This window comes from Leopardus geoffroyi, chromosome A2, assembly GCF_018350155.1.
Source record: "Leopardus geoffroyi isolate Oge1 chromosome A2, O.geoffroyi_Oge1_pat1.0, whole genome shotgun sequence".
Classification (NCBI taxonomy): domain Eukaryota; kingdom Metazoa; phylum Chordata; class Mammalia; order Carnivora; family Felidae; genus Leopardus; species Leopardus geoffroyi.
In genome coordinates, this window is record NC_059331.1 from 82,719,910 (window position 1) to 82,736,712 (window position 16,803).

General features: G+C 35.7%; 1 protein-coding gene across 10 annotated transcripts in view; it reads left to right on the forward strand.

The window, feature by feature from the left end:
• The window catches only part of PHTF2 (putative homeodomain transcription factor 2), a 124,961-nt gene that overhangs the window by 76,316 nt on the left and 31,842 nt on the right, over positions 1–16,803 (forward strand). For 9 of the 10 annotated variants that reach the window (XM_045494577.1, XM_045494579.1, XM_045494581.1 and 6 more), the window contains 4 exons: positions 383–452; positions 1,019–1,177; positions 7,087–7,252; positions 8,185–8,349. In XM_045494577.1, the coding sequence (XP_045350533.1) occupies positions 383–452; positions 1,019–1,177; positions 7,087–7,252; positions 8,185–8,349 (560 nt within the window). Of the gene's footprint in view, positions 1–382; positions 453–1,018; positions 1,178–7,086; positions 7,253–8,184; positions 8,350–16,803 lie in introns of those variants that run through there. The other variant, XM_045494584.1, reaches the window with a different exon arrangement.

Genomic DNA, 16,803 nt, shown 5'->3' on the forward strand with positions numbered 1-16,803 from the left:
AATTTATTACAATACTACAGTTATGTTCCAATTGTAACAAATATGTGATGTGTTATATTTTTGTCCAGTGTATTACTTACAGGGTTTTTTTTAATTGAAATCTTTAGAATTTGATTATTTTCTGTTGTTCTGGATTTAAAAATATATAAATTGAATTCTACTTTTTTATTGAGGTATAATTGACATATAAGATTATATTACTTCTAAGTGTACAACATAATGATTCAATATTTTTATATATTGAGAAATATATGTATTGAGAAATGATACCACAATAAGTAGTTAACATCCATCCCCATACATATTTCCAAAGATTTTTTTTTCTTATGATGAGAACTTTAAGATCTACTCCCTTACCAATCCTACTTTTAATATATTATAGGGTTTAAGGAATAAACCAAAGAAAACAGCGCATGTGAAACCAGACCTCATAGATGTTGATCTTGTAAGAGGTGAGTCTTGAATAAATAACAGCTTAATGCAATTAGAAATTGACCCTGAAGAAACATTATTCAAAGTGGGTTAAATATATATGTAGAGATAAAAGAAATGTGAGCCGAAATGAAGGTGGGAATAGTACAAGAAAGACATAGTGGAAGTATTTAAATACCATTGACTAGTCTTTCTCCCCACTAAAGATCAGTCCAAGAAATAAAAGAAAAGCAGCTTGTGTTTGCCTAGCCAACTATATGGCTTGTTTATAAAAATTTAAGTGGTAATTTTTAGTTTCTAATTGCAACTGACCTTTGAACATTGTCTTGTATTTATAAAATATCTGGGAGAAATTCTGCTGTTATTTCAGTTAAAATGGTTTCTTTCAGAGTACCTAAGTTAATAAGATAGCACTAAGAATGTTTTTAAAAGTGCCTACCACCCAAAATTGGGCATTTCTCACTCATAGTATAGTGCAAACTAAAATTATACATGGTTTTCTCTGTCCTTCAAATGTTGAAATATTTTCTCTAAGGAAATTAAAGAATGATGCATGTATTTTGTCATTTTATTTTACTTTTTTCAGGGTCTGCATTTGCTAAGGCAAAACCTGAAAGTCCTTGGACTTCTCTGACTAGAAAGGGAATTGTTCGAGTTGTGTTTTTTCCCTTTTTCTTCCGGTGGTGGTTACAAGTAACATCAAAAGTCATCTTTTTCTGGCTTCTTGTCCTTTATCTTCTTCAAGGTATAGTTAAGTGATAGAAATTCATTTTGCTTTTAACTTTCAGAATGTTATGTTTTTAGGCTTACTAAGGCTTTTGAGAAAACATATACTAATTATATGGAGTATGAAGATACACATTTGTTGTGATATTTCATTTAATAAGACACAGCTGGTTTGGTGTTAAAAATGTTTGAGAAAACAGTTATGTTCCATTATAATTTTTATGAAAACTTGACTTTGCAAATGGCTGAAGAAAAACACAAATTGAGAGGAATTTAACAATTAGAAAGTCTCTTCAAAATGCACATACATATCACATGTACCTACCACACCAGTCTTTTTTTTTTTTCTTAAGTTTATTTATTTTGAGAGAGGGAGAGTGTGTGTGCACATGGGCACACAGTGGGGGAGGGGCAAAGAGAGAGGAAGACAGAGAATCCCAAGCAGACTCCATGCTGTCAGCCCAGATTGCCACATGGGGCTCAGTCTCACAAACAGGGAGATCATGACCTCAGTCAAAATCCAGAATCAGACGCTTAACCAACTCAGCCATCCAGGCGCTCCCACACCAGTCTTTTTTTATACAAGCTATGTGAGTTCGTTTTTCCTGTAGCAGCTATAGTTTCTCTTTTCTTCTAACCACCATATTTGGAGACTGTCCTCATTCTGTATTGAGAGTCTGTATGCCAGGCAGTATTCTGAGTGCTTTTCAGAGTCTCACTTAATTCTAACAACCACACAGTGAAGTGTTGGTACCAGTAGTTTGCCTAGCTTATCGAGATGGGACCCGAAGGACCTGAGGGCCCCAAGTCACACAGTCCCCAGGGCCAGTGGAATCCAGGTTCGAGTCTAAGCCATCTGACTACCAAGCCACATGCTTAACACAACTCCATTACGCTGCCTCCCAGCGCAGCAGCGCTCTGGTGCCCAGTCAGAGCAGCAGCGCACAAGGCATAATACATGATGCTCTATAGAGTGTTTGGAGGCTTGAAGAAGACACCACTCACATCCCAGCACTGTAACAAAAGCAGTGGTTTTAATTCAGTGGGCACCCTTTCAGTCTTTTTAATGTCTTGCTTTTTTAAAAAGACATGATAGTAATCCTGAATGATTATTTAAATATGTTTCATCAACAAACTCTAAGTAAAAGATTAAGTATGTTATTTTTTTTTTCAGATAAGTATCTTCTAAGTAAATGACAATACAATAAAGCCTTCAGACTTTTATTTAGGTAAAGTTGTTTCTTTTGAGCCAAGGTACATCATATATACCTAAAAGAGAGTGAATTATGAAGATTTTGTGATTTTTATCAATAGAGAGATTTGTGTGTTTTTCTGATTAAAGAAATGATAAATGTTAATTGAAGAAAATTTGGAAAATGTAGGAAAAAAATTTTAAAAACCTGCCTGTATTCTGGCCCTTCAGTTTACTTTGTAACATTTTTTTACGTAGTTTTGATTATTCTGTATAAACAATTGTATTTTTTTGCCTTATGTAATCACAAGTGGCATAGTCTTTATAATTATATTTTTAAATTATTATATACTGTCCTACATCAGTATTGAGCATTTAAGCTTTTTGCTGTCTTTTGCTATTAGAATTACTGCTGAAGTGAATGTATTTGTGAAGTTTTTCTTATATTTTGAATTATTTTCCTATGATAAATTCCTAGAATGCCTGCAATGGGGCAACATGTCCAAGGATTTTCATATGCAATTTTTAATCACTTTCAAGAATTTGACCTTTATTGTTATTGTTAAGTAATGCTATTATATGATAGTTCTTCTAACTGTATTTTTATCAGCTATTTTCTAGGTGTAGTGATCCCAATTTTTATTGAGTTACCATCTTGTGTTTGCTGTCCTCCCCAAAAGATTTAAGAGAACTTAATCTAAATGTAGCTATCTTCTAATGCTTTCTAGTTTACCTACAGGAGAAACCTTTATTCTAAAGTAGTCAGAAACTGTAATTGCTAATGAGAGTAATGAGTAATCAGTACCATTGATTATAATCTCTGTGCATTGTGCTTTCTACTATTTGGTGGCAAGAAAGTTTCCATTGTAACTAGATGTTCACATGTTGTGTCTGAAATTCACTTACTGGCTTGCCAAAGTTAAATAAGAAACACAGGTTAGAACAGACATAAAGTAGATCTTCTTCAGTTCAGAACCAAAGTTTAACATTATAAGTGTTCATAAGTGATAAACACTGAATTTTCTCCTAGTAAAGCTTAAAGAAGTGACTTAACCCACTTCAAGTCACACAGCCAGTGACAAAGTGATGATATGACCCTTAATGACCCTCAAAAATCTGTTGGCACCTTAGAAACCCCTGTGCCTCCATTTTTTTTGAATTAAAAGTTGTGTCCTCATTCTCTATCCCATCTTTATCTCCTGAAAGGTAGGAAGAATCACATGCAGTCAGATTTGGTTTTGTACAACTACATACAGTTTTTCACTTCAGTTACATAAGTATCTCAACTGTGTATCCTCAACTACATTTATGCTTTTTGCTTATATCATTTCTCACCCAGATTTTTGCCAAGAGCCCTTATATCTTCTACCTTCTATTTATTTATTTATTTATTTATTTATTTATTTATTTATTTATTTACAGAGAGAGATAGAGAAAGCACGAGCAGGGGAGAGGGGCAGAGAGAGAGAGAGAATTTTTTTTTTAATTTTTATTTATTTTTGAGAGAGAAAGAGACAGAGTGTGAGTGGGGGAGGGGCAGAGAGACAGGGAGACACAGAATCTGAAGCAGGCCCCAGGCTCTGAGCGGTCAACACACAGCCTGACATGGGGACCGAACCCACGAACTGTGAGATGATGTCAGACATTCAACTGACTGAGCCACCCTTGCGCCCCAGAGAGAGAGAGAGAGAGAGAGAGAGAGAGAGAGAGAGAGAGAGAGAGAATCTTAAGCAGACTCCATGCTCATTAGGGAGCCTGACATGGGGTTCTATCCCACAGCCCTGGGGTCATGACCTGAGTGGAAATCAAGAGTTGGACCCTCAACTGACTGAACCACCCAGGCAGCCCTGTCCATTTACCTTTTAAATTGCAAATCCAAACCAGCCACTTAAGGTCTAAATCTCTTTTTAGTTACCATTGCCTTCAAAGTGAAAGCCAAGTTTTTAGTCAATCCTTTGTTGAATCTTTCCCAGTATGTGAATCTTTGGAACTTTTGTGCCTAATAAACATTTTGTCATAGTTGAGCTCTTGGAGGAATCTGTAGAAGTTCTGTCTAACAAAATTCTCCAGTAGTTCTGTCTGGTTCACAGGACTTCATTACATGATCGAAAAGTATAACTTAGCATTATGTAAGAGAAGTGAATGCTTTCTTCTTAACCCCTCACTTGAAGGGGAACAGTAGGATGGAGGTGATACCAGAACTGTGGATACAGGAACCACTGTCTTAGGAACTGAGGCCATGGGAGGGACATGGACACTTAGGCACAGCCAGAAGAAAGAAGGAGGGATAAAGTTGGTTCCCAGCCCGACCAGAGAGGATGGTAGTCACAGGGCTGAAAGAATACAGATAAATAACCAGCAAGAGGTTATATAAAATCTGAAGTTCTTTAAGATGTTCTTCTTTGTGCCTGAAACTCTGAACCTCATAAGTAGCATTTGCATCCCCCTTCTTTTTTTTTTTTTTTTTTAATTTATTTGTTTAGTAGTCCCTACACCCAACCTGGGGCTCAAACTTATGACCAAGAGATCAAGAGTCACATGCTCTTCCAACTGAGCCAACTGGGCAGCCTGTGTCCCCCTTCTTTTTAAAGATAGTTAATTTAGTGATAGTGAATAGAAGTACTATCACTAATGTTAGATACACACTATGTAAGGAGCTTTTCAGAGTGTTTTACTTGAATTTCTAGTACCTATCCGATTTTATTTTACAAAAAAATAAATAAATAAACCAAGGCTCAGAAAGGTAAAGGGACTTAATAAGGGTCACATTAGAGTTCATATTAAAAACATCAAAAACTGTACTTTTCAAAATTTCAGCTTTGTTATAAAACAACTAGACACTTTGAGTTAAATTCCAGGGTAGTTCATAAAGATGATTGGTATTTAAAAAAAAATTTAAGTCTCTTTTTTCTTTTTAAAGAAACTTATTACTTAGGAGATTATAAAGCTGAAATTTGTTTTTATGGGACCTCTTTAAATACATATTAGGAGGTAAAGTGGTATGTTAAGCTTCCATCTTGGTGTGCTAGACCAGGATTCTTTCGGTTGCAGGTGGCAAAAACCAAATGCAAACTAGCTTTTGCAAAAAGTGTTGTTTTTGTTTTTGTTTTTTTGCTGCTTATTATAAAAATTAAAAACAAAAACAAAAAAACCAGGAAACTAGATAGACTGGTCAGTAACAATAGCCCGATGGCTGTATGTTCCAGTTTGCCTGGGACTGTGCAACCGTCCAAGTCTACTTGTGTTGTCCTGAGGCTTTTATTTCACAGCTCCTCTTTCACTCTCAAAAGAGTCCTGATTTACGTGATAAGTTGCATAGTCATTCAAAACATCATATGCCCATCTCTTTGATTAAATAATTATTGATATTTTAGAATATTTACTTAATATATTTTGTTGAAGTAAATTATATACATCATAACATTTTACCCCAATATACATCAACATGCATCTCTTCAAAATAGGCACATTACACGACATTACAACAATCACACCTAACAGAATGAGCAAAAATCTCCTAACTTTCAGATTCTCCAGTTGTTCCAAAACAGAATTAGAAACTCCTAGGCCCTGCATTAAAGCATTGCTGGATCTAGAGGCTCGGGTGATGTCTTTTTGTGTCGTTGATTCTGTTCTCATCATGCTGGTCTCATTCTTAAGAAGGCTTTTTTCTGAGTGGTGGCTGAGGTGGCATGGTAATTTTGTATTTCCATAGTAGTGCTTGTGATCTAGGAGAAGGGCCTTCTTTCAAGTACTTATATTAATCCTTGAAAAAGATTCTGATTGGCCCCACTTAGGCACATGCCCATCTTTTTATTTAAAAAAAAACAAAAACAATTTTTTTAAGTGTTTATTTTTTAGAGAGAAACAGAGACAGAATGTGAACGGGGGAGGAACAGAGAGAGAGGGAGACACAGAATCTGAAGCAGGCTCCAGCCTCTGAGCTGTCAGCACAGAGCCTGATGAAGGGGTTGAACCCATGAACCGTGGGATCATGACCTGAGCTGAAGTCAGACGCTCAACCAACTGAGCCATTCAGGTGCCCCGCCCATCTTTTTATTAATTCCTGTGCCCAGAATTAAGACTGTGGCAAGACTAGATTACATTTCTATCCCTGAAGTCAGAGAAATAAGACCATTTGATTGACAGATAAAAGGGGCAGACTCCCAAAAGGTAGACACTTTTATGTCTAGAAAGTATAAAGGATGCTGAGCAGGCAAAAGCAAGATTTCTTCTTCGTATGACAGTGCTTAGTATTGGTGAGTGTTTAGAGGTTTTCCTGAAAAATACACCCAAGTAAATTTGTTACTATTTCTGAGTGGATAAACTTCTATTGAAAAGAAGCTCTTTACAGCCTTATTACACACATCATAGACTTACTTCCTTCTTTGGAAAACAAAGAAATAAGAGCACTAGAAGTTAGTGGTTCTTTTGATTGTGATCTTACTAGGAATGCCCTTAGATTTATATGCATCTGTTTTTCACTAAAGCGTTAAAGTGTGTACTTTAGAGACTATGTTGGATGTTATCTTGTTCCAGGAGTTTATTACTGAATACTGTGGGTAGCCAGTGGCAAAGAAAAAACAGTCTGAAAGAGCTTGTCTGGAGTAACATCTTAAACTCATTTAAAATTAGAAAAATAATCTGCCAAGAAGCAGTGTTAGAACAATTTTTAAAGTTTTGAAGAAGTGACTATCAGATCTATAATTCAACATATTTTCTTTCCCTTTTTGTAGTTGCTGCAATAGTGTTATTCTGTTCCGCTTCTAGCCCACATAGCATACCTCTGACTGAAGTGATTGGGCCAGTATGGCTGATGCTGCTCCTGGGAACTGTGCATTGCCAGATTGTGTCAACAAGAACACCGAAACCTCCTCTGAGCACAGGGGGTAAAAGAAGGAGGTACTCTGTTATAAGTGATCTTTTTGTGTATGTCTGTAACTTGAATCTAAGATTGTTCTTGACTTGAATAAAATGTCATCTTGTAAAGTCACTCTTTCAAATAAAGCAGGGAGTTTCAGAGTAAACTGCCAGAAGATTTAGGTTGTGCATTTGCTTCAAGGCCATTGTGAGACCACATACCTACTTTTGTTGTTTTTGCTTTCTTTTCTGAAGCTCATCTGCAAGGCACCTAATATCATTGCAGGGAATATATTAGCTGGAATTGCTGATAATTCTCTCTGTTTACAAAATCTTGTACTTATACTTTGACAATAAGAGCCAAGAAAAAATTTCAGTCAAATTCTATTTATTAAATGCTATTTGAAGCTGTTTCATATTGCCCCTTGATTAAGTAAACGTAGCAAGTCTCACTGGCCACTCAGCACAATGGAGTTCTGTTTAAAGGGTCTTTTGGAGCAATTCCTCTTTTGAATATCGTTGCTAAGAGATTGTGACATTTGCAGTATGGGGATGTTGAGATTTAAGCCCTTTTTGTTTTGAAAAGATAATACCTTCATTAGATAAATAGCATTATTGATCAGTTAGATTATAATTCTTTCCAATCTAAATTTTCTTCTTTCTTCTTCCTTCTTCTGCAGATAAGTGGCATTCAAGTAGGGAAGAAATGCTTTTGTAAAAATCTGTCCAGTGTTATCCTTACAACCTAATGTCCACTGACCTGTCATTAAGAGCAAGAAACAATACCTAACATTTATAGAAATTGTTCTCGAATATGTACCTTAACATTTGGATTAACTTCTATCCAGTTTATTTGAATTTTATTGTGTATTGAAGTTCCTGTGTTTATGTTTTATCAAAATTTTGAATGTACTGCCAAGAAAGTGGTTGTTAAAATTTTAAAGTTAATCGGCTCTTAACCTCTTCTGATGAAGGAAATTAAGAAAAGCAGCCCATTTGGAAGTACATAGGGAAGGAGATGGTTCTAGTACCACAGACAACACGCAGGAGGGAGCAGTTCAGAGCCACGGAACCAGCACCTCTTATGGCATCGGCGCTGTCTTCAGAGACCTCTGGCACGCGGCTTTCTTTTTATCAGGGTTTGTATTTATTCAAGGCTTTATATGGCATAGAGATGCACTATCCCTTTTCTGGGACTTCAGTCTCAGTTAATGATTATTAATGACTTTAAATATGACAGTTCTGGGGGATGCCTGGGTGGCTCAGTTGGTTAAGTATCTGACTCTTGACTTCCGCTGAGGTCATGATCTCACAGTTCGTGAGTCAAGCCCCACTTTAGGCTCAGTTAAGACCCTGGAGCCTGCCTGCTTCAGATTCTATGTCTCCCTTTCTCTCTGCTCCTCCCGCATTCATTCTCTTTCTCTCTCTCTCTCAAAAATAAATAAACATTTTAAAAAATTAAGAAAGAAAGAAAAAGAGAGAGAAAGAAAGGAAAGGAAAGGAAGGAAGGAAAGAAGGAAAGGAAGAAAGGAAGTAAGGAAGGAGAGGAGAGAGAGAGAGGGAAGGAAAGAAAGAAAGAAAGAAAGAAAGAAAGAAAGAAAGAAAGAAAGAAAGAAAAAAAGAAAGAAAGAAAGAAAGAGAGAGAGAGAGAGAGAGAGGAAGGAAGGAAGGAAAGGAAGGAAGGAAGGAAGGAAGGAAGGAAGGAAGGAAGGAAGGAAGGAAGGAAGACACAATATTATAATTGGGCACCTGGGTGGCTCAGTTGGTCCCACTTTGGCTCAGGTTATAATCTCGTAGTTCATGATTTCGAGTCCTGTGTCAGGCTCTGTGCTGAAGAGCTCAGAGCTTGAACCCTGCCTTGGATTTTGTGTCTCCCTCTCTCTCTGCCCCTCCCCTGCTCAGAGTCTGTCTTTCTTTCTCTTTCTCTCAAAAATAAATAAACATTTAAAAAAATTTTTTTTAAATATGGCAGTTCTGGTATGGATTTTGTTTTGATAAATTATAATGCTACAGATGATGGAAAAACAGAGACCATAAAGTTTACTTTGGGATATGTGTAAATACATCTATACGAGAATGAGTATATACCATCACAATATGTTTAGTTGGGATTTCTTGATTTTGGTTTATTTAATGATTTTTCAAATGCTGTTTGACTTCTATTGAATTGGTCATTTTATTTTTATCAGCACTATTAGTCAAAGTGACTATTAATGCCATGTGAGTTGTACATTTTTCTTTAATCCCTGCTTCAATTATGTAAAATTATCTGAAATAAAACATATAGGCATTATTATTTAAAATAATAAGATGTATACCATAGCATGAAATTCTGGTTTTATACATCGGGCTTTTTGTATAGTTTGTATCACAGCAAAGATCTACCAAATAGGGAAATATAATTACAGCAAACTTCAAAAATAAACCTAATTCAATCTTGTATTGTCATTTTTAATGGTTGATTCAAAACATGTAAGGGTTATATGAATAGTTTACATAGACATAATAAGTTTGAAAAAAGTTAAAAAGCTATGATCAAAACACAGAATTGATAAAACTTGCCAAGTTAATAAATCAAGGGATACTGCACATAACTATTTTTGAGCACTTTTGTTAACTCCTCCACTAGTATCATTGTTTCATCAACTTGTGATTGTGCTCTTAATGATAAAGTTTATCATACGTTACACAATTAAGCCATGGTATCCTGGGAGTATTTTCAAGTGCTTGTAATTTTGAGGGAAATTGTACCAAAGCCTAAGTTTGAAGTAACATGAAATTAAGTTGGATCCCCTGACCATTCCAACCACCTGTTCTTTGTCCAGAAAAGATACAGGCTTTGGTTTTATTTTGAATTTGAATTTCATTGTCTTCGTTAGTTTTTTGTTGTTGTTGTTGTTGTTTGTTTTTTAATAAATAGCTGTCCTTTCCAACAGTAGGATGTGAAAGTTTTATTACTGTGAAGTCAGTTTCTTAAGACCTTCTGATGAGCACTTATAAATAGCATAGTATATATGTTTTGCTTTTGGGGAATCATTTAGTTGTTTGGGTTGTCCAAAACTAAAATTGTATTACATAGTATTCAAAATCCCCCTAGATCAATAGGTTGGTGCCTTTGGAATTCTACCATGTTTCTCTAGTCAAATGAGATTCAGACTTCAATTTTCTTCCTTTTGGACTATAGAATGACCTTGACTACCAGTCACTGATATTATAATGGCTAAATCCCTTTGGATTTATTTCTTTAAAATGACAACTTTGTAATCTAAATGTTTTTAAAGATGTACTATTTTAATCTGTCTCATTTTGGAACGGGTTTGTTAGCATATGAATGAGAGTGTTTTAAATATTAGGTACAAAAAGATCTTAAGAAAAATGTTAATTTTGGAAGTTCTAAACTGAGTTCTGAAATCTTGATGATGTCTTGTTCTTTCAAGCTTTGATAAATCAGAAAGGCCTTAAACTGAAATACCAACTGAGACTTAAAATTGTTTCTGGTGATAATAAATTGAAAAGCTAGATACCTCCATTAAGGTATCTGAATTAACATAACTAGGAAAATAAATGTATGACCACACAAATGTTTAAGCTTCATGTAGAGTGTCTGTTGGTTTTGTAGATGTTAGGATGAAAACTACTGTTTATTTTTATATCCTGAATTTGTAAGTTGGGAAGGCCCTATTTATCATTTCTAAGTACATTTCATTTTCAGGATAAAACAATTTTTTAGATAAGGCATAATATTTCTCATTTGAAAAAAATTAGGAATTATTGTAAAAGAATTCCATGAACCTAAGAAAACAAAGCCAAAGAAAGTAGCAATTTAAAAAGATGTAGAAATCAACCATATTTCCTAAGTATTTAGTACTTTAATTTCAAAGAATTATAGTCATAAATTAGCATAATTATAAGTTTTATTAAGAATATTGAATAGGAAGAATTACATCTAGCTAGTATATCTCTTCAGCATAATACCTTCTTCAGAATTCAGATACTAAGGTTTCTTACCTGTCCTTTAATTTACTATCACAATATCACTGAAAAACAGTCAATATAAATTGACTTGGTGGATGAGAGACAGATGCCAGAATAAAACTGGTCATATGTTAATTCAGATGGCTGACCTCCATATTGACTATTTTTAACACCTAAAGATTTAATAAATTGATTGTTTTCACATAATGTAGTATACTGCATAATGAATTAAAGTGGTATGCAGTCCCACCATAAATTTTTGGTATAAGGATTAAAATTTTATTTTTAATTTAAGTCATTTAAGCTATGAACTGGGTGAAGCATGTCTTCCACAGACAAGGTTGAAGACCATGTAAATATCAGTATATCACAGATTTTTCAAAAATATCTTAGGCCAAGGGCGCCTGGGTGGCTCAGTCAGTTAAGTGTTCAACTTCGGCTCAGGTCATGATCTCGCAGTTCGTGAGTTCAAGCCCTACATCGGGCTCTGTGCTGAAAGCTCAGAGCCTGGAGCCTGCTTTGGATTCTGTGTCTCCCTTTCTCTCTTCCCCTCCCCTGCTCTTGCTCTGTCTCTCCCTCTCTCTCAAAAAGTGAATAAACGTTAAAAAATTTTTTCTATATCTTAGGTCACAGTTAGATTAACTCATTAAGCTCTGCTAGAGCCACTCTGTTTTGGAGTAGTCCTAGAAAAATTACAGGTACCATACATAAACCTAGTACATAATACATAATTTGGTGCACACCTCTCAAATTTGCATGTTACAAAGGATACCTAGGGAAACAGGGGCCCAAAAGTCTTTGAAGGGCTATGTTAGCATATCATCAAGGTGTATGCATAGCTGTGCACACAGTAGAGGTAATATGTAGGCTTCTGTGTCATTTTCTAATGTCTGAGATTTTATGCATTCTGTCTCTCTAGCTTCCTTTCCCTCTGCATTCTTAACCTTGTAGAAATGACAGCAGGACTAGAAATTTCATACCATGTTCTAGAATAAGAGTTATTTGCTACTGTTAACTTTTCCCATAGGAACATCTCTCGAATATCCTTTAGTACTGGAAGGATAATCTTCAGTTGGGTCTATTTATATACCTCTAAATGTTTTCAAGAGCACCAACAAACATTTCCAACTTTTTTTTTCCCTATAGCAGTACAGAGTACCATGAATGTTATGATTACCTGATGAGGTTTTTCAAATAGAAACACACTGGTTTTCATGTTTGGTACAGTAGATCTGAAATTTCATAAGCTAGTAAATTCTTTAAAAGTTGTGTTACATTTTTGCTTAAAGTTTTCAGTGTTGAAAAACGCAGCCAGTTTCATGATTTATTTATGGCATAGGCTGTACATTTATTTGCATTTTTTCAGACAAGACCAAAATCATCATTCATCTCACAGAGGAACTAAGCTAATTATACTGCTTACATTTTTGAAAGTCATTTCCTCCTCAGAGTATTTTTGACAAAGAGTTATCCTTCTTGACTTGTCAAGCATAAGACTTTTAAAACAATTCTACACAGGTCACGCCATTCAAAGATTAATGTAGTAGGCTAGTTACAAAATTAACTATAAAGTTATAAAACATGGTAAGCCTTGACCATGGCAGTGGAATTGCACATTGTTTCTTTGCAAATGCTTTTTGTTCAAAATCCAACGCATGAAATACTGTTTCTATCACAGAAATAACTAAGAGCAGTATGGCCTAGTATGTCTCCTGTTTTCACCGCACTGCTAACCTCATTGCCCACATGCCTGTGACTCATGGTATTTGGGTTGATCTAAGAAAAAAATTGTTAACTCTGGTTTTTACCAAGTTAATGTATTATATGCATTAAATGTAGCTGTCAAAAGGTAGATTTTTTTTGTGGATAATACGAAAAAAGTACCATTTCTTTCTATACTACAGTACTTTAATTCCGAATACCAGCTTTTTTTGTACTGTGTGTTTTATTTTTGGTAGAGAATGATGATTTAGATACATATGTTTGTTTTAAAATCAAAATGTTATTCACTTACTTTTATTTTTGTACATATTTTAAAGTTGACTTGAATGAAGTACCCATCCCTTTAAAAAATAGTCTAAGTAGAATTTTACAATATTAGTATTTTAAATATATCTCTTAGTCCTACTCCCTTTCTCTAGTATCTTTACTCCCTAAAACAATGGAATGTGGTAATAAAGCATCCGAGTCTTGGTAACCTGTGTTCCTTTTGAGAAACTAATATTATTCTCTGAGGTTCTTACTTTCAGCTCTTAATGGCACTATGAACGACACAGCAGTCAGTGGTGGAACTAAACATCACCTGGAGCAGCCAGTTTTTGACCCTCTTTACCTCCATTAATTGGAATTTAGCTTTCCTACTCTCTCTTTCCTTTCCGCATTTTTGTGATGCTCAAACCCAAAGAATACCCGAATCAGGGTACAAATCAGCTTGTACTTTTTAGAAGATATAATTTTATTTTGAAACAATTTCAAACTTCTAGAAGAGTTGAGAGAACAGCACAAAGAACTCCCATATATCTTTCACCCAGAGACCCCATTTAAATTCTGATGGTCTCTGTTAATAGCTTTGTTCCTTCCAGCAGAAGCTCTAATCTGGGTCATGTCTCTCTAGTCTCCTTCAGTCTGGAACAGACATCAGTCTTTCCTCAACTTTCACGTTTTTAACGTTTCTGAAGACTTACAAGGAAGTCATTTTGTACAAAGTCACTTAATTTAGGTTTTGCCTCTGGTTGGGATCTGACTCCAAATGACTTGTGAGTGCCAGATATGTGTATCTTTTCCTAACTCCAAGGTCAGCATTATCAGTTGGTTGGTACTTGAAACTGGCCATGGTGGGATTACTTACACCATGGAAATCAGGAAACACTACAAACAAGGACTGTAGAGCTGGTTGTTTAACATTTAGCAGCATAATACTGAGTTAGTAGTGTGATGTTTCTTCATGATTAAACCCAAGTTATGCATTTTTGGCAGGAATATCAGAGAAGTGATACTTAGTTCTTATTGCATCCTATCAGATGGAAAACAAAGTAAATTCGGTCCTTTACTGCTGATATTGACGTTAATCACTTAATATAATATCTACCAGATTTCTCCATTGTATATTTACTTTTCCCTTTATAATCAACAAATCTCTTGTGTGGAGACACATGAAGATTATAAAAATAACTTCTTTCTCATCCCACCTTCACCTTCTAGTTTTAGCATCTATTTGATGATTATTGCCTGAATTATGGTGGTTGCCAAATGGTGATTTTTCTTTCTCTGTCATTTCTTCTGCATTTATTAGTTGACATTCTGCTTTAAGGGTAAGCTTTCCCTTATTTATTCCTAGATTTTCATTTTATTCAATTGGTTAATGTCATTATTCATTTTGATGATCAGATTGGCCTAAATTTGGCCAGTAGAGCCCCTTTGAGCAGTTTGTCTTTTTGATATTTCCCTATCATTCCTTGATCACTTTCTTACTTTCTAGAACAACAAAATGTTTTAGGTTCAGCTTGTACTTCCTCTGTCTCAGCCCTGGAGTCATCCATTTCTTCGAGGAGGGTGGTATATAGAAAGCAAGATCTGAGTTCTAAAAGTGCTCATTGCTGTTGTGGTGTTAAAACTCCCAGACCTTCTTAGTGGGCAGAGCTGGAAAGTGGTGTGTGTGTGTGTGTGTGTGTGTGTGTGTGTGTGTGTGTGTATCTCTTTACTTTTATTTCTATATTTAGATGTATTATAAACCATGACTTTGCAATGATAGCTCCAATTCAAACATGGTACCTCAAAGTTTATCTTTTCTTTATATTCACATGTTCCTTCTCTATCACTGAAAAATCTGATTCCCATTGTCCTCAGTATACTTATTTATTCAGTTAGTCTCCATTTGTAGCCCATTCCCAAAATTCCATTGGGCTGCACCTGACACCTTGCCCCAGAATTCTCCTTGAATGGGGTGCTATTATTGGCTGCCACCGGTCTGCCCTACTGCCCCACTGCAGCATTTCTCAAGCCAGAGCCCTTACTACCAGCCACTGCCAAGCTGCCTTAGTTTGTATTTTGAGCTACTTTGTAAACTCTGAGGGTGGTACTTATATTTGCTATTTTCTTTGTCCTTTCAGCTTGGTTTGCAACTTCTCTACGTTTAGTTTGTGAGAAACATCAGAAAGCTGCTATAGCTTAGTAACTTACTGTTGATGTCTCCTGAGGGTGTTCCATGTACTTTGAGGAGATAGTGGGGAAAGAAACAACCCAGAGAAGATTGGAAGTAGAGATAAAGAAGAGAGGAAGGGAGATAGCAGAAAGGTATGTGGAATGGGTTACTGCTAGTACTTCCATCCTCCCCTCCACCAAGAGTACATTCCCCTCAGAAAAATCCCAGAGGCAGCAGTTACTACTGATTCAAAGCCCTTTTCACTAGGCCTTTATCTTTTTGCCCTTTAGGGTTCTGGTTCACTCTGCAGGTTTTCAGCTATTTTTTCTACTTTGACTATAGGCCTCCAGGCCTGTGTTTTCAACTGCCTAGTGATCTTTCTAAGGATGTTCCTAGGCCCTTGAGGGCCAGCATTTCCATCTTCTAAGATAAATTTCTCCTCTTGCATATCCTGTCTGATTAATAGTTCTACCAATTTTCCAGTCTTCTTTCATCCCATTCATCTCCTTTTCCCCGTTTTTCCACCCCAGTGTAATTTCTAAGAACCTTCATAGATCCCTTTCCAGCACATTGGTCTAGCTTTTCAATTCTCACATTTTTGAGATATCAAGACTGTATTTCCCTAGGTCTTTTTCTATATCCACATGTTGCGCAGTGTTTAAGGGAGAGATGTGAAGGGAACAATTAATAACTGATGATTTTATCACTTTATTCCTGAGGCAGAGAGGGTCACACATTTTCTCTGCATCTTTTATCTTCTGTTTTGCCCTTTCTCCTCTCTACTTTAATCCATTTTCCTCCTTCCCTCTGTAACTCTTAAGTGATCTTTGTTCGATGGTTCATTCCCTTGGTCTCTCCATCTCTTAGGGTCATATAGAAAGAAAAGGGTCAGGAGATTGGGCTTCTGAGTCTTGCAACTCTATGGAGATGTGTTCTGAATGACTAGAAGGCATCAGACATCTGCGAAGCTTATGGGAAGTGTGGTCTGTACCATTTAGTAACCTTGCAGGAGAAGATCAGGAAGAAGAGAGGCCTGTTTGTATAAAACAAAAGCTTTTTAGGCTTTGATGAGTGTGTTAAGAAATCCTATCAGCAATTTCCCCAAGAGGAGGCACTTGGAGGTAGTGTGGAGAATATAGTTACCTTCATAGTCAGAAGGTCTGTATTCTAGTGCTGGCTTTGCCGCTAACTAGTTCTGTCACCTTATATAAGTTACTTAGATTACTTAGATCTCTTTATATCTCTGATCCATTGTTTCCAAAATGAGCATTTAGAATAGGTGAGTTCTAAGGTCCTACAAAGTTCTAAAAGATTCCAATATGACTGAGTTAACTATAGTATTAAAGATATGTTTTTTGTGTGCATTTTTAAAAACTTTTGTTTTAAAAAGTTTTGAGAAATTTAAAAAATTTTTGTTTTTTGGCCTTTAAAAAAGCAATGTAATTTTTTCCTGCAAATCTGATACTCTGCAGAAAAT